The sequence below is a fragment of the Pempheris klunzingeri genome, chromosome 6 (assembly GCF_042242105.1).
Source record: "Pempheris klunzingeri isolate RE-2024b chromosome 6, fPemKlu1.hap1, whole genome shotgun sequence".
Taxonomy (NCBI): Eukaryota; Metazoa; Chordata; class Actinopteri; order Acropomatiformes; family Pempheridae; genus Pempheris; species Pempheris klunzingeri.
Genome location: NC_092017.1, coordinates 6,002,380 through 6,026,036, shown reverse-complemented (window position 1 = coordinate 6,026,036; position 23,657 = coordinate 6,002,380). Strand labels below are relative to the sequence as shown.

The window sequence follows — 23,657 nt, the reverse complement described above, 5'->3', positions numbered from 1 at the left end:
ATGTTGCACTGTTGATCTGGATGTCCTGTGACACACAGCTTCACACTGAAGGAGCAATGAGAGAGCTATACGCACATGGTAAAAATCAAAGGCAATTTCAATAAATCAGCCACGGTTACCATAGAGATGGCACCCTACTTTGTCGAGGAGGATATGAACGGCTGGTGCTGTCAGAGGAGCAACAGTGACAGCATTAAATGCTGCTGATTTACTGAATACATGGAAGAAAAACGTCTATAGAGTTACTTGTGGTTTGCGAGAAGTATAGGCAGTAAGTATTAGGGATTGATAGAGGGTGACAGTAAAGGAGGAATACATGGGTGGCTGGGTCTACCATGTTGGAGTCTCCTCCACTCTGTCTGCCAAGGTGACAGGTCTTGCTAACCTATGATTGCTCTCTAATGGGGTTTATTTCAGCTGCCAGATCAAACTTTGGAACAGTCAAGCCCACAGGTTCACTGGAACAGGTTGTGCTTCCTGTAATCATTCCTCCTGTTCATTACTGGCCCTCAGAATGGAATTTCAATACAAGGGGACAGGGGACAAGATCTTTCTGTTCAAAAAGGCATTTAAGCTAAAGCTAATATGAGGCTATAAGTCTTTTTAGTGCATAAGTCAAACTCATATTAGCTTCAGATGAAGTTTGGAATAACAGTGAAAGCATCGTTGGGGGTGGGACACAAAGACTAGACTCACCTGCACCTTCCCAGCCTGTGTTAGGAGGCCGTCATTACTTGGATGAATCTGTTAGTGAATAAAATGTGAAAGGCTTATCATTTGTTTTGCTACCACTTATGATATTTTCTTTGGAGGAGTGTAGTTTTAGTTCAGTCATGAATGTTTTTTTCCATTTATTTACTGGTCACCCAGCAACTCAGCCTTGAACTGGTACTATTATGGACTTAAATAGTGGTGAGACAGTGCCACCATCTTGGCTGCTCTGTGTTATCGGGTTCTTTTCATTATGTGTTTCATCTCTTGTGCTTTTGCTTTTGTATACTCATTTATCTTCAAAAGAAATAAAAATCAATAAACGCAATAATAACGAAGAAGATATAAAGTCTTACAAAAGCATACTGCATCAAAATAGTCTCAAATGAGCTAAATTATTTCAAATGCTTGGATTACAAGAAATACACAACTGTAGAAAACATTGTCTAAAGGAGCTACAATGTCTTCATTGACAATCAAGCCAATCAGAGTGGAGTGCGGATGTATTATGTGTGAAATGCCTCTTTAAACTGAAGACTACAAAAATCATCTAAAAGAGACTGAGTGCGAAGAGAAGGCTGCCTTATTGTTACCCATGTTGGATATATTTACAGATGTAAAAATCAATGCAGGGGCGTGAGAGGAGCCCAGACAGCCTGAGGGCTCTCTTTAGCTACTGATGAAAATTACAGCTTCAATCTGTCTCAGCTGCTCTATTTCTCCCCTCTGACATCAGATATAAACACGCATCTGTGTGTTGTGAATTATTCCACAGAGAGCATATTGAGTCGAATCGCTTCTTAAATGTAATCAAAACAAATAAATTCTGCATTGTGTGTGTTCATAATTTATAAAACTGGAAAATCTAAGATGCTCTCAACAACTGTGTGATGTGTCAAATATTTTGCAGTGTTCATTGCTACCGTGCTTCATAAAGAGTCAAATGTTAGAGCGTAGCTAACCCATAGGAGTGAAAAAGTAAAGGCTGCAGCCCCTCTGTCAGAGGTTATTGCACAGGTGGAGCTGTGACATGCTCAGTTGACAGCAGCAGATATGAGTTGTCACTTTGCAGAGTTGTGTGCAGCGGCAGCACAGGCTCCTGTTGCTGGTTTAAATGAGCAAACCTGCCGACCCACCGCAGACAAACTGCCGCTGCCTACTGTCTGTCTGACCAGCCGCCCCCTCCTGCTCCTGTCAGGCACCAGTGCTGAAACACAGTTAGCAGGAGTGTCGTGCTGAAAACACATTTAACTGGACAGGTAGCTGACACCTATCTAAATTCCAGGGCTCACCTCTGGAACTCCTTTAATTTAAAAAGCGAATGGCGAATGATGCAATCAATTTGAGATTAAAATGAGAAAACGTTCCCTCTGAACTTAGTCTGTTCACATATCATAACTAAAATGATGAAAAGGGGATTCTCATGACATGCAAATGGATCAAAGGATACTCCCTTCTTTGCTTGTTTCTTGCATACTCTCCATTCCCGGAAGAGCAGCCGCCACACGCCGAAACAGCTGGGAAGGAAGAAACAGAATGAGGTCACTGACTGAGTCAGGGATAAACAACACGACACACCAGTTGTCTAACAACTGGCCTTTTGACACATCTTGTTCATCGATTTATTTAAGGTAACTCATTAATATCCAGATACAATCCAGACTAGACTAGTGTTTTACTTTTTTTTAGCACATTTACTGCAAAACATGTATATTTCATATTTCTGCAAACATCTTTCAATGTTAAAAAAACACTGTCAATAGGTAGTCTTCTAACAGTTCTTACTAGTTCTCATGAGGTGGATGCCTAAAAGCTTACATTTGCTGACTCTACATCTCAGAGGGTGGTGATGACACAGCCAAACAGTGTGAACACTGCAGCCTTTGGAGGCAGAACTGTGACCTTTGTTTGGAAGGATTCACACCACTATGTTCCATTTCACTGTTAAGAGTCCACAGGCCTGAAGTAAATGAAGAATAGCCTCCTCTGTCTGCACTGGTATGGGCTGAGAGTGGCGCCTGCCAGCAACACCATTCACTGACAGACACAATACAGCTTGCCTTTACCTCACTGCTTATTAACTTTACTGACAGTCGTCGTTTTCCAAACATCTGTTCAGGGACAAATCACTGTTGTATTGGGCAGCAGTTCCCTTTGTATTAGATGTCACTGAGAGGAATGAATACATGATGCATAATTCAGTCCTAGTGGTCTGATGGACCCACATGAGTGGCTCCTGGTTTTGTATCTTGTACATGCACACAAGGATGCACAAGCTGGAGCACTTTGACACGTTTCTGCTGCCAGTTTCATGCTATACTGCTAATCCACACCCAACTGTGGATTGGGTGATGCATTCAGTTGTTCACATGACAAGGGACAAAATATGGTTTATATCTTTGACTGAATCACCCATCCATTGTCTATATATACCGCTTATCTTCCTCAAGGGTTGCAGGGGGGGGCTGGAGCCAATCCCAGCTGACATTGGCGGAGGGGCGGGGTACACCCTGGTCAGTCATAGGGCTGACACATAGAGACAGACAACCACTCAAACTCACACCTACGGGCAATTTAGAGTCACCAGTTAACCTAACCTGCATGTCTTTGGACTGTGGGAGGAAGCCGGTGTACCCAGAGAAGACCTACGCAAGCACGGGGAGAACATGCAAACCCCACACAGAAAGGTTCAAGGTTCAAACCGCAAATTACATTTCTGCTGTCCAGCAGCAGTCCGGTGCTATTATTATGAATTGTGTGACATAAGGCGGAGGAATGGTTAAATAGATTTTTTAAAAATCTGTCTTTCTCATTACTATGCAGATATATGGAGCAAGGGTTTATTCATTTAGCTCTAATCTAATTTACAGGTAATCACATCATCTCATCTATAGGAGGAACTTGGGGTGTACATATGAAGCTAAAGAAGATATATATTTTTTTTTTCATAAATTGTATCAAAACCATAACAACGACGTCCCGTTGGACATTCAAACGAACACCATTCTAATTCCACCAGTCAGTCATACTCTGAACTCACCTGCTTGACGTTGTAACCCGTCTTGGCGCTGGTCTCTATGAACATGACACTCAGCTCTTTCGCCCTCTGTTCCCCTTCCTCAATCGTGATTTGCCTGTGAAAAGAGGGAAATCATCATTGAATACTGCAGATTAATGCATTAGAGATGATAATAAACTGATTACAGAATGTGGACACAAAACAGGCTGATTTTCTCAAATTAACATTCAACAAAGCCCAGTAGACTCTACACAAAGACTCACAGTAAAGCCCACTATTTGTAGCTGAAGCTCCTGTTATTCCAGGCTAGTGAGGATACACTAGACTTAATTAGCTAATGACTGGGAATAATTAATTACAATGTCCAGCGAGAAATTAATAACAGACAATTTGCATTACATTTTAATGAATCTGGCAGTGATTGTTTGGTTCTCTCTGTGAAAGGGAGACTGTGTCAGGTGTCCATTAACCCGAACGGAGAGATCAGTGCAGCCCTGCTGACTCCACAGCCAGCCGTTTCGTGAAGGCGACTCGCTTAAATCAACCTGCCACTGGTCTTCTGGGAAAACCATGACGTAACCAGTCTGTTTTCTTTGTTCCTCTTAGCACAAAGGGAATCATCGCTGTGCACTAACTCTAAAATACCACCAACACTTTTTACTAAAGTGGTAGTGAGGCTTGTCTCGGCATACTCACATTGACAAGTTATCTTGTTGTGTAAAATCTCAAACAGAGTAACATTATATTTGACTTGTCCTCCTCCCCTTAAATAACTCCTCCGTTGCATCACAGCACAGAAGAAAGAGAAATATAGTCTTTGTGAGATGGGAAAAGAAGTTTCTGCAGCGAGAAGAGAAAACACTGCACTGAAGATGTATTTACATAATAACACCACCTGACAGAGTTGCACCAGTGCTGCTGTGGCTATTTCTGGATGCACACGTCTGAGTTCCAACTTAAACACACTGATGCTTACTCATCATCAGGCAGTTGGCAGGAAAATGGCATAATAAATGTGCAATATTTGGCATTCTAGGCAACATTCATGCACTTTAGCAGACATTTGGAGTTCCACAGCAGTGAAAAATAGCATCAGCTCTCACTTATGACATTGGTGATCATATCACTTCAACAGTATGTGCACACTCTACTTAATGTCAGTAACACTCTCGCGTGACACATACGTGTGGTGACTTTGTCAAATGTTGATTCTTCATACAAATGTTTATTTTCTATTTACAGCATATTTCAGTTGTCTGTTAAAGCTGCACTAAATAAAATTGACATTAATAGCAGATGACAAATGACTACATGTAGTGCAAAAGGTGTCGTCCACAGTGACGCACACACAGGAAATTATCACTCATCTCTGTAGCTTCAGGGTCAGCAGGCAACCATTCTGATAAACTCACAGTGCAGAGCCAGGTCAGCTGGTGAAAACAGTGTGGATTAAAACAGAACTAAAAGGGGGCCAAAAACACAATTTCAGATGAATGCTAATGTTGCTCCGGTTCAGCAGGATGTTTAAACAGGCAACTGTTTGCCAACACATTTGCCATGATGATATGGTTATAATACGCCAAGTTGTGGAAAAAAAAAAAAAAACCTTTGCAGAATTTTCTACAAATGTGACGGCCAAAGGTTTTTGTTTTGTTGTGCCTTTAACCAGTAACTGCTTTGCAGGAATAGATTTATGCTCGTCAGTCTCCTCAAAGATGACACCGTCACGTTTCTTGCATCCAGCCCCAAAGCTCCTACAACACATCTGAGAACAAGACTGCCACAAATAAATAGTAATAATGAAGTCTGCAACAACTTAAATTAACAGGTGAAATAATGAAATATTGTTAAATAGAAATATGACTGAAGGAATTAAAAAAGTTGGCCAATCCGTTTTTAAATGCTCCAAAAAGAGCAGATTTTCAAACTCTACATTTGAGTGAGTTTACATGATATTCAACCTTCGCTCCAGTACCATACATTTGTTGTATCAAATACTTGACTTCCATATCATCTTTATCCTTCACCGTCTTTGTCAGTTATCTGTTGGTCTACCTTATGTATTAAAAGCATGACAATACATTTGCAGATTACATAAATTCTCCTACCAATGCCCTCAAGCCCGTGTGAAGGCCCCAGATTGATGACACTGACTGTATTAACTGACAAAGTACGGTAGTAGCAGTGTCGGAGAAGAGAAAAGAAAAGCTGAACAAGGTAGCAAATTAAAGCACAGACGTGCCGGTACAGTTTTAAAAGTCCCTGAGCTACTTTCTGTCAGCCTGCAGCACGTCAGGCTCCACTTGACTGATGCTGCCTGGTGTACGATGCACACTAGATTTCCCTTACGCAGGGCTCCAGGGACTCTGCAGCACCTAAACTGTGTGTACTTTAACTCCCCTTAGCACTGAGCATTGTGGGGAGCTCCACCATGCATGAATGAACAACCCCACAAACACAGAGAGAGTCCAGCTCACACAGGTGTTGCTCCTGAGCAACTGATTTCACCATATCACAGTCTGCATGACACACATGAATCGCTGCTTCTTCTCAAGTAACGTCAAAGGCAGGGTTAGATGTGTCAGTGCTGATATAGAGTGAGATCATCTAACTGCTAACTACTTTGCTACATTAAGATGTTTTTTAAATGTCCATCTAAACCCCAGTGATAGATAGATGGATAGAGTCTATCTATCTATCTATCTATCTATCTATCTATCTATCTATCTATCTATCTATCTATCTATCCTAGGGTACTGTAGCTTAAAAATAGGAAAAAGCCAGCTGGATTAGGAGAGCATGCTGAGGTGATGTTAATGCAGTAAATAGCCTTTGCTTCTTTACCATGGAACATTTACTGCAGCTTTAACATCCAGATCCTATTAAGGGCCAACTAGACCACAGTTGAGATAAATTACCCATAAATTAAAGGCAAAAGCTTCAGTAGTTTTGAGTTCACTGTTTTCCTGGGGGCAACATTTTCAAAATAACTTCACTTGGCTTCGCACTTAATTCTGTTGATTAATACAACAGCTCAGCAAGCAAGTTATATTCAGTCATGAGACAAAACCTGAATTTTAGGATACTGACCAGCAAGCATACAGTACATTGGTCAGTCTTGGTGTGATATCATCTAAAATATGCTGCTTGCTACATGATGGAGACAGATGAGACATTTCATATTTTGTCTTCGTGTACCTACACAATCTAAATCTCAATCAACAACAGATTTTGCCTTCGGCCTGTTTGTATGGCCGCCATGAACTTTTATTGACAGATCCAGTGAGATGCATTCTGGAAACTGCCACCACCAGCAGTTTTCCTGCTTTCCCTCCAGTCAGTTACAAACTGATACCATGACACAAATGTTCCAGAGGGAACTTCTTTCTGCAGCTGAAAGTACATCCTCAACATGTTAATGCTGTAAATGTTATTGTAACTGTTTGGGCAAATAACGCCAACAATAAAATTGGTTCATATGTCTGCATAATCTGCACATGGTTACTCACCACATGAGGAAACATTATTTGTGAAAATGCTCTCCTGAACACCTTTACAAACCTGGTGTTCAGTATGGCTGCACATGTGGCAGAGAAATGAGAAAGAAAAGTAGTCTGATTCACTCAACACCATGTTGCCACCACATCACTGTCCACCATGTTGGCCCACAGTCTCCTCAAAATTACGCAAAGATCAGTCAAACAAAGAGCAGATGATCAGCTGTTTCAGCAAAGTGTTCATTTGGGCAGTGTCTCCAGCAAAGATAGGAACCTAAAGAGCTGCCCATACTAAGATAAAGGATGACATCATTACTTAAGATGGCAGAACAGCAATAACACAGGGGAAGGACAGATTAATGGACCACATGAAGCGTTTGCCAGCCCACTAACTGTGGCTCAGAAAAATGCAACTCATGACAACAAATGACAACTAATGGATGTGTGCCAAGATATGCAGATACAAAACTTACTGCTGACTTCTTGGTTTTGATATGAGAACTAAACAGTTAATCACTATGGATAAAGCTGATGTTAAGAAAGCGACTTACAAGATAAATACATCAATATGTCTTAAGTAATTACTTAAACAAGGCTACATGTCTACAGCTATGCGTGCAGCTCTCTAAGGCTGCACTGTGCTAAACTGGGGCTATGAGATGAATGCTAACGTCAGCATGCTAACATGCTGATGTTTAGCAGGTATGATGTTTACCATGTTCACCATCTTAGTTTGCATGTAAACATTTGCTTACTCATGTACTCTGGGACAGACAGACAATCTTAAGTAGCTGAATTGTGCAGCTGTTTTTTTTTTTAAGTGACTGTGTGTTAACTCTGCAGTTTTGATCAGGCTTCTCTTGTAAAAGAAATAATGTATTTCAAGTGATTCATCTTCATCTCTGATGAGAAAACACATGGAGGCATTAGCCTGATGAAAATTCAGTATCCACATATGTTAGGGAGTAATGAATATCAGAGATTTTATGAAAAAGGGGGGATCAACATTGGAAGTGATTAGCAATGTCATCAGTATCAGTATCCATATCAGTTTCATATTTTATTGATTACTTTACACTTGTAATATATCTTGAGCAAAGATTCTGAACACACAGTGCAGTATGCACTATTAATGCACTTTGACAGAAACCATTTAATGGTTCAATTCTCCCTTTATTTTCTGCTATTGCTCCACTACTGTATATTTCTGCTTCATGTCATTTCATTTTTACCCCGCTTCTCCAAGCATTCCCCTTTCATTTCCTTTTCCATCTCAGGATTATTAAAGATCCTGTTTCGTCAGCATTTTCTCACCTTTTCCTGACTGCATCTACAGAGTCATATAGTTATATATGTACATGCACCTGTATGTTTGAAAAAAGAAGTCCCTTGTGATCACCGTTCATGATTGCCTGAGGGTCACCAGGGGCCAAATCACTGAATAACTTCCCCCAGCAAGCAGTAATTTCCTCATTTCAAAGCAATAAGAGCAGCTGAGTTGCTTAATGTTCCACCACAATTACTATAACAGCATAACATAAGTGATAATGCTAATGAGTGTGTTCATCTAGATATTTGATATATAATGTAGCAAATGTAATTTTCACACCTGTCTTCATATAACACTGAGATGATGGCAATATTAGATTGATATGGTAAAGTAATAAGGAGTTACACTGGCCTCTAGATAATCAGCTCTGTCTCATTAATATAGATTTATTCAGCAAGACGCTCCGACATCTAATCAGAATGTCTTCTCTGCAGTGGAGCCTGTGGAGTCAGCTTGATGTTTCAACGCTTTCATGTTGCGTTCTGGAGGTATTGTCCTCGAGTGGATGTTCCTACGGACTGACGGACAGACTGCCACTGCACATCACGGTTACCATGGTGTCAAGACATAAAAGGGAATGCTGACAAAATGTGATACAGGTTTATTAGTAACTACATACCTCTTATCTGCCAGGTCTGTTTTATTGCCAACAAGCATGATGATGACATCACTTCCCCTCTCTGTTCTCACGTCCTCGATCCATTTTGACGTCTGCTGGAACGAATTAACATCTGTCGAGGAAGGGAAGAAACAAAGAGGAGTCAAATTATGGACAGTCTTTGTACAGCTGCAGTGACGCTCAGTACACTGCCATCTCTCCCGCTGCTCCTGCTCTAAACAAAACCATTAACATTTCATCTGGATTTTTACACAGTGACAAGCTTGATGTTTTTGCAACAGCTGGCAAGAAATGATGTGAAACCTGCTGATAAAAAATGAATGGCACATTTTGCATTACATGGTGCTGATAATTATTAATGCAAGAATAAGATACAGAAAAACTCCCACGAGGTAGATCATATTAAAGATATCTTACATGTCCGGATCTTAACATATTAGCTGATCGATGATATTGTATGATACGCAGTACTGGAATTACACAATAAATCCAAGTTATACTGGACATGCCCAGCTCTGAAGCATGTTAACGGTCTTAATAAATCCCCCTGACCTTGCCACGTCCATTGAATATGCAATACTTGCATACTAAAGGTCGTATGGTTTTCTTGGGCAGGGAATTTGATGAGACAGATCCCCTGTCTTTTTCAGGGTGAAGAAAGAACATGGTTTTGGTGGTTGGTGACCATATTTTTCCATAAAATCAGGAATAAAATTTCCTGCCTCAGCGCAGCCATGTTACAGCAAGTGTCTTGATCTTGCTTTTGAGCAATTAAATAAAAGCCACTGGCAGATTTGAGTGAGAAGAATGTCACTTTCTTTTATGGAAAATGATCAATTACATGGTTTTACAAGTTCTCGGCTTTATGGATGAGCAAGGCCTACCTTCTAAATGCTACTGCACTAGTACTGTGGCTGAATACAATAGCCCGGTGATATATTCAGGATGTACTGTTCTTTCTGTAAGGGGGTGGGGAGGGCTGACAGTGTGCTGTTAGCTGTGATATTAATAAGTAAGGATCACACCAGCAGCTAAATGGACAGAAGTCACATTTGCAGGCATGTTTAGCTGCTGATTAATGTGCTGCAGCTGAGCAGCCAATTAGCTATCGAGCCTGCAAATTAGTCTTAGCAGAGTTCTTTTCCCTCGTGAGTGGCCGCTCATTCAACAAGCTAAGGTCCAACATTTGATTGGCTGTATCAGTGTGAGGTCTCCATGTCTCTATGTGGATGGGGAATGAACAGTATTCTAGCACATTAGTTCATCTGGAAACCATAAAAATAGAAATAGAAATCTCTCACTTTCAGCTTCTAATTTTTCTCCAGGAAGAACAGAGGACATGGGGTTCACAGAGCAAATGTGCTGTGGCAGACAAAAAAAATGGAGATACCACTTAATTTCAGTCGGACTTAAAGAGGATTTGAGATGGTGGGAGGTTAATAAAACACAGTTGCATCTCGCAGTGCAGTCCAATTTTCTTGTGGGAAATATCCAGGAGATATTTGATATGAAATCTAAACTTGGATTTCAATATTTAGGGAAATGCATTTATGACACGTCTCACAATCAGAGACAGTGAAGTCTTTAACCAAGACAACATGTGTTGACAGTGAAAAATAAAACAAATTATAACTTAACAAGTATGATTGCTGATGAATATAACAGATATGGTGGACACTTAATGAGCCAGCAGCTAAATGTAAGTATGAAATTGACTGACTTGTTATGTCGTAGACCACCACAGCCACAGTGGAGTCCCTTATATAGCTGGGAATGAGGCTCCTGAAGCGCTCTTGTCCCGCTGTGTCCCAGAGCTGCAACCTCACCTGGGGTTCAGAGAGAGAAAGCTGAGGAGGCTGAGATTATTCAGATAGTCAGAGAGCCTGGAAACAGTAGGCTCCCTCCACACGCAGACACAGGCACACACACGCAGACACATGCACACAAAAGCTTACACAACACATGTACTGTCATAAACATGTACAATAAGATGTGTACACAGCACAGGATTCACACTCAGGCATTATTTATATGAGTGGACGCCTCATGATGAGACTCAATCCTAGGTGGTATTGCTGTACCACAGACTCTCAAAGACAAACAGACATTCACATGGGTTTGCTTGTTTTCACCTACACATGACAAGCTAGAATGATGACATGTTGTGCATCAGTACTGCGGGCTAACGCTTCAGTGCATGCATTATTGTGGGGATGAACTGTTCTACAGTTTCCCTCTGAAAGAAGGAGTTTTTTCTGTGCTGACACATTACAAACATTTAGCATCTGTGTTCTGACATTATACAGATGTATAAGTGAGGTTCTTACCGTTCGATCTTCCAAGTACATGGTTTTCGACAGGAAGTCAATTCCAATTGTGGCCTAGTTCAGATAGAGAAGATATGCACGGATCAACATCACTGTAAGCATCTCAAAAAGCAAAGAACAGTGTATGTACTGAGGAACTCAATAACGCAAATTTAAATTGCAAAAAGTGAAAAGGAGGACAGATTACTATAGGATCCACGGTTCATTATAGTCCCGATCACATCACATCCCCTCATGTATGGGTGTAACAATTATCTCTACAATATCATGCAATCCTAACAGCACTGCAAAAAACCTTGGAGAAGCTTATGATGTGACATTTTAGTGGATTGTTGATTCGATTTTGGGATTATTTTTCAATTGGGATTGGGATTACATGTGATCATTAAAAGTAGTTTTTACTGAAAGCAGGCTACAGTATGTCTGCTATCATTGTGCAAATATTTCACTTCAATTATCAGGACAACTGTATTTTTTCAATATGTTTAGTGTTTAGTTTTTTATACTCAAATGGGCTACTTAAAATCATGGCTCTTATCATCCCACATTATCCATTTATAATTGCGAGCTAATCGTTCCCTTATTGTGTCACGAGGCAGATGGCACCGTGTTCCCTCTCAAAGGATGTTTACTTTCTGCAGCCAAGCCCACAGCTTTGTGCTTTGTTGCCTGCCGTGATATCATCAGGCGCTCTGGCTTGAGCAAATCAAACAAAAAGAAAATCAAAATCAATGTAAGATTGGGTTTTTTTTTTCTTAGTTTATTTTGACACCACATGCGTTCAGTTTTTAAACAGGTGACAACACACTTTCAGTACAGCTTGTAAAACATTAATGTTGTCATGAAATCCAGTATAAGCAGTAACTGTTCTACTAGTGCACCATGTACTGGAAAGTCTTTCTAATATTCTATTAGACAGTGTGCTCCTGAAGTATTTCTAAGACCAAAAGAGGCATTGTGAGAGACAGAAGAGTTTAGAATGAGTCTTTTAATGACAGCTAGTTAACGGATAACCATCTCTAAACCTAGAACTTAATTTTACATTTTTTGGTTCTGAAATGACTGGTTAGGTACTAAAACTTTTGGAATAGGCCTGCTAGATCACCTCTGCCAGCAGCTGAGAACAGGAGGCAAACAAGCTGTGATGGCTGCTATGCAATTCTTCAGAGCAATTGTGCTGGATCAAAGCACGTCCACTAAAAGGGCTTTTTTTTTTTTGCCACTGTTAGGATCAGGTTGTTATTCGAAGTGTCTCACAACATTACAGAAAGGATCCCTACAGAGAAAGATCTGTAAAATCCCTCTTGTTAAACAAGAGATAGCTATTATATCAGTCAGTTCAAAGTCACAAGACTACCCTGTCAAAAACACATCTGTGACAGTTTACACAGTACTTGCTGGTCTACACTTGACTCAGTCAGGTTATTTCTGTTATTCTGTGTGGTGTTTTAAAGGGTTAGTGTGGATCCAACACAATATTTGTGTAACACACAGCAACACCAACAAACTAACTAACTGAGGCAGCAGCAGACCAGCCACTCCTTTGTTCTGCAAGGAAAAATTACTGTTTTTTATAATCAGTAAGCAGTCTGGTGGGTTTGAATAGCACAATAAAATGGTTGTTTCTCGTTAAACAAAAACAATGTTACAGGTCTATCTCTGTAGGGATCATTTTCCATAATGTTGTCAGACACCTCAAATACCAGTCTGAGCCTGTATGTGGCAAAAACAAGCACTTTTAGTGGACATACTTTGGCTTGAAGGGTTACATTTCAGCCATTACAGCTTGGCTGCCAGCGGAGGAGATCTACTGGACCCATTCCAAACGTTTTTGTACCTACCAGTCATTTAAAACCCCAAATGCCTAAAAATAGGGGCCAGGTATAAAAATATCGGAGTTATCCTTTACGGCAGACGTGGTTCCCAGTCAAGTGGTGGATCCAGATGTTTGGTGTCTCTGTTGGATGTGTAAGGGGGCGAAGGTGTAAATGGCTTGACAGTAGCTGGTGTAGGACTGACCAAGGATCCCGCAGCAGTCCCCAGCTGCATGCTGAAAGCCTGTGTGACCCTAGCCTGCTAACTAAAGCACTGGCCAGCTGGAGCACGTACAGTTGACAGGGCTGACAGGGAATTACCTGTCTGCAGAGGATGCAGCTTCCTCTGTGTTTAACAGTCAAGCTTGTTTTGAAACATTTAATTTGTACTGAAACACATTTTGATACATTCGTACCCATCTGTGATTAAGCAGGTGGGCGTATCTGTTGTTTTTGTCTATGTTAAGCAGTCCAGCGGGGTGCCCACTGCCCACTTTGACAGAACTGGGCATCAGCAGCTTGATCACGCACTCGTTTCCTAGGTGATGCCAGCGACCACAGTGGACTAACTCAGAGAGTCTGGCATGGAGACAGGATGTCATTTATACCCTTCCTTTACACTCAGCCAGGCGGACTGCACTGCTAGGCTGAAAATAAACAGCCTCAAAGAATTAAAATGATGATTTCTTTGAGATTTTGATATTAGAATCAATATATAAATCAAATATTTTTCTTAAACTGACCCACCACAACTTCCCATAAAAATAACTTAATTAAAGAAAGCTGTGAACATTTGGGTCACCTCACAAAACATTAAAAATAGCTGGTTTGGAGTTATTTTATTGCCACAATAGGGTGAATGAAGTTAAAAGCCTAGAGATGTTGTAGAAGTTTTTCTTGGGGTGGCAGAGGTGCTGCAGGCTCTTTCTGGCCCCAGTTTTAAATATAGAATCCCACACAGACAGCCACACATGAACAGATTAGATATCCAGAAATTATTAATATTCCTTCTAAATTTTTAACTAGCGCACATCATCAGAAGAGCTCTCTGCCCATTCTGCCAGGGACTAGGGCTTTTAACAGACTTCACTTTTATTATATCTTACATATATTTCTGACTTTTGAACTTGAATATGTGTGAATATGTGTGTGAAATCATTGAGTTTGACTTAAACAAACTAAGCTTAGTTTATTTGTATGTGAATGTATGGATTTTCCTCAGTTACCACATACTTAATTATACTATAAAGCAATGACAGAATGAGGTAAGACTAGAGCTTAAACAGTTAATTGATTTACTGCTTTGCATTTTTTTAAGCAAAAATGCCAGCTTCTTAAATGTTGACCGCTTTATGTTGTCATATATCAATTTAAAAAAGCTTAAGTTTTGGACTATTTGTCGTTGAAGACAAGACATTTCAATATATCACCTTGAGCTCAGGCAAAATATAATAGGCAGCTTTCACAAATTTATATTGATTATCGACAAAATAATCAGCATTAATCAACAGAACATAATCGTTAGTTGCAGTCCTAAAGACAATGACATTATCAGTACAGTAAATGTTGTTCTCAAGTAAACAATTTATACTGATGAATTCAGAAGGGAAATAACGGGATGATTAATGAGGAAAGTGCTTCAGCAGTGGGCACCATACTGCTGTGATGGATTAGGCGTTAAATATAGTGAGGAGAAGGGTGTTTGTGGCTTTTTGGTGCCAGCAAGTGTTGGAATAATTGAACATTCTAGGATGATTTCAAAAATCAATCTAGTAATCCAGGGGGACTGTCTGGCAATCAGTCTCCCAGCCAACATACAGGCCACTGATTCCAATGAGCGCAGTCTGCCAGCCCTTATTGTCTCCATAATGAGCACAGGCGTCAGTTTACTACAGCCCAGGGTTCACCTGTGAGGAGGTCATGGAGCATGAGGCCTGCAGTATAATCCAAACTAAGTCATATTTGGGGTACTTGCACAGGCAAGATGTTGAGTTATGACCAACCAGAAATGCCTTTAATCACTGCAGGTACCTAAATTAATGACTGCAAGACTGAAATGTTTAGAAGTCTTTTTCCATTGTGGTATTTTTTCTTTTATGCAAGTAGAAAATGTTCGACCACTCCTGCTCCCACCAGGACTTTCAAGGTCCTCCATCTGTCAGAGACGCTGTTAGACCAACAGACCTTGAGTCACAGTAAGCATACTTTGCTCACAGCGATGTATTTGACAGCAGTTTGTTAATACACAAAATCTGATTAATTTGACGTTTACTGCCAGCGCAAGAGGAAATAGTACAGACTCTGCCTTCTTCGTCAGACGGCAGGCTGTGGTTATAACATATGAGGAGCACAACAATTACAGCATGCTACATTTGTAACCACAGTAATGAGTAGTACCAGAGCAGATTCATAATTAGTCTATTTAACTCACTTTGCTCGTGACGCATTATGAGTAGATTCGTAGCTCACTGGAACATTCATTTAAGATTAAACTAATCTTCCGACCCTGATGGCAGATCAGGTAGCTGCAGCAGCAAAGAGAAAGAAGTGTCACTCTGGTTGGTTAAAAGACAGACAATACATGTTGTTGTTGTTGATTATCTGTCGATTATGTTTTGAAACCATTATTTAGTCCTGAAATCCTAAAGCCCAAAGTGACATCTACAAACAATGTTTTTTGACTATTAATCAATGAATTTTCTGTTGATTGACTAATCAATGATTTGACTAATTGGTTCATGTGTCTTAGGTTTAGACACATTCTCTAACATTTAACATGCATTATCTTTTAACTGTTGAAAAAATCCTGCAACTGCTGATTATTTTCATCATAAATTAGCCTGCTCATTCGTCTCTGGAAGCGTGGATTCATTGTTTGTTCTGTATAAGGTTAGAATATAGGGGGAAAATTTTGTCGGACTAACAGTCTAAAGACAAAAGAGCAGCAAGTCCTCACAATTCAGAGGCTGGGACCAATGAATGTTTGCTAAAAACATGAACTGTCTCAGTTCGAAAAATTCAAACCACAAGACCAGAGGGGAATTAAGCAAAACGTAACACCTTCATTGTTTGAAGTGCTTCGAGTTGTCACAAAATTTTTAAAATGTCCACTGAATGAGATTCAACTCTGAACACTGCAGTCAGAGCCTGGTGGCCAGGCCTGACTGACAGCTCCACCACAGCTGACAAAAGCACTCTGCCTCTGGAGGGCTCTGAGCCCTTTAGCATGTGCTGCCAGGCAGTGAGGACGCCTGCCTCTGTCTCTCTCGGCTGGGTGACTGCTTGATGGGAGTCTGCTGCTTTAAAGGCAGCAAATCTGGCCTTAGTCATCCTCCTGCTGACTGAAGCCACTACCACGCTCGGTTTCATCTTTCCGATGGCCCTCGGTCTCTAAATATACTGCTGCTCTCACTTCAAAGAATCGAACTGGATCTGCTCAAATCTAAAAGCCTGGTGTACATGAAAACGAAAACATGGTGATTCAGTATGTACGCCCGGAAACCACATAAATCTTCTCATCAGGACAGATGTCTCCCGCAGGCTCACTTTCATTGCATTTTTCCCCCCTCACTGGGCAAATCTAGCCTCCCCTCTGAGCAGCAGCATAAACACTCAAACTGAGCTAATGCATGCAGCATTTTAATTAATACTCAAAGGTCTCAGGAGATGGACTAGAAAAAAAACTGCAAAATCATTTACAGCCCAACCTGTCACTGAGCCAGGGAGCAAAAAGAAGTGGCATTAAGACACGTGGGAGAGGGGGACAGCATGCAAACATACACACACACACATTTAAGAGAGACTGAGGTTTGGCTTTGATCTATGGCTGTGAAGCAGAGGTTATGGCACCCGTAACAAAATCATTAATCCACTATCTGAGAAAAACAAGACGGTGACTGTAAGAAAGGATTGAAGAGGCTGGACGCAAGGTTAAGTGGTGGATTCACATGAATTTGTTTTACACACAAATAAAATAAGCAGCTGATTTTCATATTTCTCCCTGGCTGCTGTTATCATTTGGTGCACAGGACATTACAATAGTGTGGGGCAGAGTCTGACATTAAACAGCATCTGGGGACATTATTAAATAAGCAGATGCTATCTGTCCGGCATCTGCCTAGCATGCTGCCTGCCCACGTAAAATGGGAGGACATGGCTGAAAAACCGAGGGTGAGGATAACTCTCTGTCCCCTCAGGCCTTCGTCACAATGAGGCTAGTGCATACGGCCGGTTGTCTAGAAAACCATGTTATCCCATGCTCCTCAGAGCAACTGTGCTCGGTGCTGACTTTGATGGCTGTCGGATTTCAAAGCCATAATTTATCCAGATGCATTCAGACTAGGAGTTACAGCAGCGGCCTTGGAGCGAGACAGACTGCAGGCAACAACAGACGGCCACATTCACTCCAGGTAACAGTACTTAGCGTGTGCTACTCTCTGAAAACGATGCAGGAAATGATCATGTCGCTTTTACTATCCCTGCAATGTATGCCTTATTTACAAAGATAATCTCACTCATCATTTATTGTGTCATACTGGATTGAAATAGAGCAAAGGTTTTAAAAGCCTGTCACTGTGGGTGCCCACTCCCACACTATCAACCCAAACAACCCATCAACACCATCTAACCCAACACCCCCATCCCACACTGACCCTGTGAGCCTTAGTTATGTTAAAAGCATACTGAAAGTGCAACATGAAAACAGTTAATATCAAAACAGTTTGTCTCTCCTATTATTGTTCTTTGTCTGACTTCTATTTAGGGATAACCATGTTCTAGCTTTTGGGACTAAAGTCCCATAATCATTTTTGGGATACAAACAGGAAGTATAATGTTGCCATGGATTCGGTGAGTCATGCTGTGGGCTACAACTTTTTTTAGCAGTTTGGAAAAGTGGCACAAATTACATTCTGTTGAATTAGCTATTAGCAGTTACATTGTACATGCATACCAAAAGAGGCTGTGTAGACAACAACCACTGCTACTGCAATAAAACGTCCAGCAGAGAATTCAGGAGCCAGAGGAAACCGAGAACAGTCACCAAGAGGGACCAACAATAACTGAACACAAAGTCTGCTGGCTGTAGATAGCTGGAGTAAGTGTGGGGTACACAACGATTCTCATGACACAGATATGAACAAATGCACTTGCTAAACAACCTGCCCCCCTAATACAGCCCAGAAAGGGTTACCAAATGCTTGCAAACTTCGTTCTTAGGGAACTTTCCATTCCCTCAAAATAACCCTTTTAGCTATAACCATGGCAAACATGAGAGCCAGTTAAGTCTCAGATGGTTGTTCAGAGCCGTAGTCAGCCCATTACAGCAAAATTACAGTCAGGGGTGCCTTGCTGTGCTCCCACTGTACCATTGAAATACCTTTGTGCAATTTATGGCATTACCTGAAGAGTCGGAATAGTGTTTGAATTGTTGTACAGACTATAGTATACTATACTATAGTTTATAGTTTTAAATTGTATGATCTGAGAGAACAATCTGTAATTCTACTCCTTTCTTTAAAGCTCAAGAGGTATTTGAGGGCTAATTTCCTTGCCCCATGAATCCTTGAGGTATTCAGTGGTGACCAACTGTGATGGTAATCAGCTTGAGGCATGCTGCCTGGGTAAGATATGGGCATGACACTGTCTTAAAAAGTTTCTCGCCTGCAGGTAGCAGAAAAAGTGACTCAGAGGGAAACTGAATGGATCCTTTAACTTGCTAAAAGAGGCGAGATGTCTAGCAGCATAGAAATCTTTGTTAACAGACCCCTTTCTGCTCAACCATGGAGAACAGCATTGGTTTGGCCGAAATTATGATTACAAAATTGCACGTGTGCCATGGTATCTGCCACACTGAATCTTAGAATATGTGTGTGTATGTCTCTAAAACATGTCTCTTTGTTTAGATTTGACAAACTGATAATTACAAGAAGGTGTGTGATTTTTGATGCAAAGGGGATTTTAAGTACCTTAATGGTCTCCGTGTGTCCTGACGACTGTGTAGATAAGCAGCCAAATCAGGGGGCCCAACAACAATAACTCATTTTGTGTTGGTGAAAACACCAGTATGCACCTGCCCCTTTCACCCCATGCACCATCTTTGTCTCACGGCTCTCCCTGCACACCCCCCTTCAACTCTCCTGGGTCCACCTGAAATACAGTAATGACTTAAAAACAATCTCCATTTCTAACTTCACTGCGTTACTGGACAATTTGCATACAGAAATACTAGTAATGTAAAATATAGATGCATTTCTCCATTCTGCCATCAGCTAATTATTCAGCACCCCCCCCCCCCCTTTTTAAGCACAATCAATGAATGGGTAAATTTATTTTCCCACCACTCAGATGCTGATAAGCTAAAACGTTGGGTCAACGTTTGTTGACTCTTGTTCACAGTCTGAGTGCGCAGGCATTTTGGCCCACATATGAACCTGTTCCATAGCAATTTGTGACAAAGATGTTTAAAGAAACATCTATGCATCATGGAGATTCAGCAGCTTAACAACACAAAGACGTGAGCCCCAACAGTCACTGTGAAATGTCTTTCATGACTTACGAATGTAGAAATATAAGAGGATACAGCAGCTACTGTGAAAGCGCAGCATCACAGAGCTAACACAGACAATTTAATCCACACACAAAGAGCCATCCAAATCTCATTACAGCACAGCACAGCACTTGTGTGACACTGAAGAATAGAGACATGTTGGAGTTCCTTTTTTTCCTTTTTCGGGGTGATAGCAGGATGCAGTAAGGCCAAAGAGGACAGAAGGTCTTTATAGCAACACAGATAAGATAATAAAACCGAACTGAGTACAAGATGAACAAGCTGAATAAGTTTAACCCTCAGTCTGTGTAGCAGATGTTGTGCTCTCCGTGCTGTGCAACTCTCACAGGAGGAGTTCTTTTTGCTTTCTGGCCTACAGCTGGTTAGCTTCGCACAAAGACTGGAGACAGAGGAGCAACTGTTTCATCGTACTTTGTGCTAAGCTAACCAGCTGCTGGCAGTAGCTCTATATTTAACATACAGAGGAAGATGACAATCATATCAGCCTTATCTAACTTTCCTTCCAGAGAGCAAATAAGTATATTTCCCAGAATGACAACCTATTCCTTTAATGAACTTCCATTCCTGATGATAGAGCACTTTGATTATAGATGTTCATACTGAAGAGAAGAGGAAAAGTGAGCCAGATGGAGGAGGTGAGTAAAAAGGAGGCACGGCTCAGATCAAGAACTAAGGCAATCTTTAGAGGCTGCTGTAGATGATTTAAAGGCAGGGCCAGATTAAAACTTGGGCTTGTGGGATTGAAGCCGCATGTCTCAAACTCTGGTAGGACCAGGAGGCTGAAGAACATTATTAACTCTTCTGGCCTGAAAGCAAGCCTGCTGGCCAATTTTATACCTAATGGAAATGTCTTTCCCAACTCACAGAGGTTTTTAAATGAAAGCAACTCGTCTTCAAGTTAAAATAGAGATACTTTGTAGTCGGAGAGGGTGAGGTTCAGGTTTTGGTCAAAAAGAGACCTCATTTATTGCCAAGTCAGGCCGCTGAGCTTCTATGGACCCATCTGTCCTAATGTACACATTATGAATGCACTGTATGAATTATGATTACATATTAAAAAATAGTGAAGATGACAATCACAATAAGTTTTCATATATTTCTTATATTGACAGAGTGACAGAAAATAGTCACATTTTAAGATTTGACATAATTGCTTGAAAAATGAGTTATCTTTAAAAGGTAGAAATCTTCCATTGTAACTTAATGTATTAAGTCAACAGCTGGAGCATAGAGTTTGACGAGTGTAACATCATAAAATAGTTGCACTGACTGGTAAACTGGTTATGTTATTAGCAGATGATAAATTATTTTATATATATATATATTACTATGGGCAACGTGAGAAACAAGATGGAAGAGCTAGCGTTAGCCAGGAGTCAGATGGAGTATACAATATATGTATGTATGTATGTATATGTGTGTGTGTGTGTGTGTGTGTGTATATATATATATATATGTATGTATGTATGTATGTATGTATATGTGTGTGTGTGTGTGTGTGTGTGTATATATATATATGTGTGTGTGTGTGTGTGTATGTATGTATGTATATATATATTTATATTTATATTATATTCAGTGGCAAATTCAGTTTGATTTCTTACCTGAAGTTTCACAAAACAAAACCAACCTAAGTTTTGTACATGCTCAGTGTTCAAATATACAGATAGTAGTTCAGTGTTTTTTAGGCTAATCTGCTTACGTTTTTTTCACATATTGTACAGGCTCATAACACAGTACATTCCCTCAATAAAGAGCTTGAGTGAGTGAAAAGACACACACACACACACACACACACACACACACGCTAAACTACATGAGAAGGAGGGCGGAAATAGCTTTGTGAGATTTATTTTTAATTCCTTTTTTATTACTATATAAGTAGCTACTTTTTTTATTTATAAAGCAATAATACTGCAGGTTATATTTAAGGGTCCTTTGTGTGTTGCTGATGCCTGCAAAGGCCTCTATATGAGCTGTAGCTGCACAAGCAATATGCTGTTTTTAGTTGGAGTGAGATGAGGCTGCTTTGGAGAACAGGGTTAGGGAAAGTGATCCCCTGAGGGCCCACAGTGCTCTTGATGTTGTTCAGTTCAAAGATGTCTGTTTTAAACATCCATGTTGGCGATAACTTCTCCTTTTACACACACACACAAATAGTTATTGCTGGTGAATTAATGATTTCATATTTCATCAATGTCTTTGGTTTTTGTACGGTTGTATGTTTCACTATTGAAAGAGAGGCACACAGACCAGTGTGACTGATCAATAAAGACAAAAATGATCACTACAGACAAAACATTCACTCTTGGTGCCTGCCGTAGCACCTACCTGATACGTGTTGTCAAAGCTGTCGTACATGAACCGTGTGATCAGAGACGTCTTTCCAACTGCAAGAGAAGAAAAAGACAGAGCGAGTTAAATGAGAGACAAGAGGCTTTGTCTTCCTATAAACATAACAGCCACATTGGTGGTTATGGTTTCTGCCAAGGCTGTCACGGCTGCCCAGGGAGCTCATTACGGTGTGTGGGGGTGACCAGGAGGTCAGCAGTGGCATCAGGTCCACACGTAATTACGGTGCTGCTGCCACTACTGGCATTATGTGTGTTCCCAGAACACATACATCGCCAATTTAATATATTGTATATTTAATGGGTAGAACGGGGTAATGAGATGTAAAGATGCCAAATAATTTTCATGGAAAGACAGGAAACCTGAGGAGACCATCATCTGAGGGGTTCAATCAGTTTTGCTGATATTTACTGCTATCTGTCAACTGCATAGCATTGAAACCGATTGCCAAGCCAACACATCAATTTATTGAGTCAAATACAATAACATGTGGTTGGCTCTTAAGACCCGAAAAAACCTATATTCTAAATCATATTCACACTAGGAGCGATGGGCTTCTACATGCACACACCGTTTTCTGTTGATATTCTATTTTTTTAGTTATTCCTAATGATTTCTGCTTGCATCCATGCTTTTCTCACCAGTTTTAAGGGGGTGGGGCATGACATCACATGTTTACAGCTGTGAACATGTGATGTCATGTCCAAGCACCAATCACAGTGTAGCAATATTTGAAACAACGTGTGTGAGGGTGCCTACGTTGCCAGCACTGTCAATCAAATCTGATCAAACCATACCCTCACAGTCCTGCTGAAGCAGATCAGCTTAGTTTTTGTGTATTACGCCAAACCTAAAAGTTTTTTAAAAACACAATATTACTTACTGATAATCCCCCAGTCTAAACAGGGACACTGTATGAGCAAAATCAAAACTCTGGATTGTATCTTCAAGCAAAATAATGTGTTTATGATGAGAAACATGTTTTTTCAGAGCACAGTGTTAATGAGAATCAACCATTTGTTGCAAACTATAGTTTCCAACATTATTGATTCCCCTGATCAATGTCTCTGCATTGCAAACAATAACTCCATTGCATTCCCCAGATAAGAAAATGTATTAATTCATTCAGCATTTATTCCAACAACAATGACAATAATATTAATATTAAGGTGAAGCTCCAGGGACAACTGATTCATTGTGCTCCTTAATGCCTGCTCAGGGAAAAACCATTTTGTACAAATTGTTGTTACAGTGGATACACAAGAAGAGCTCTTACTATGTACCTAAAGGTTGCCAACCATTAGAGCTGATTCTTTGCTCTGTGTGAAAATGATACTAAACCAAACTGGCAAGAATCATTATGGTACGTGACTGATAAATGACTGGAAAACAGCCAACTAATTTCACATCAATTCAATAA

At 40.5% G+C, this 23,657-nt stretch overlaps 1 protein-coding gene across 1 annotated transcript in view; it reads right to left on the bottom strand.

The window, feature by feature from the left end:
- rab6ba (RAB6B, member RAS oncogene family a) overlaps window positions 1–23,657 on the bottom strand; it is a 47,319-nt gene that overhangs the window by 3,071 nt on the left and 20,591 nt on the right. The window contains exons 2-7 of the mRNA XM_070832263.1: window positions 22,217–22,275; window positions 11,504–11,557; window positions 10,897–11,002; window positions 9,177–9,288; window positions 3,752–3,845; window positions 2,162–2,228 (exon numbers count right to left, since the gene is read on the bottom strand). Of these exons, the coding sequence (XP_070688364.1) occupies window positions 2,162–2,228; window positions 3,752–3,845; window positions 9,177–9,288; window positions 10,897–11,002; window positions 11,504–11,557; window positions 22,217–22,275 (492 nt within the window). The remainder of the gene's footprint in view (window positions 1–2,161; window positions 2,229–3,751; window positions 3,846–9,176; window positions 9,289–10,896; window positions 11,003–11,503; window positions 11,558–22,216; window positions 22,276–23,657) is intronic.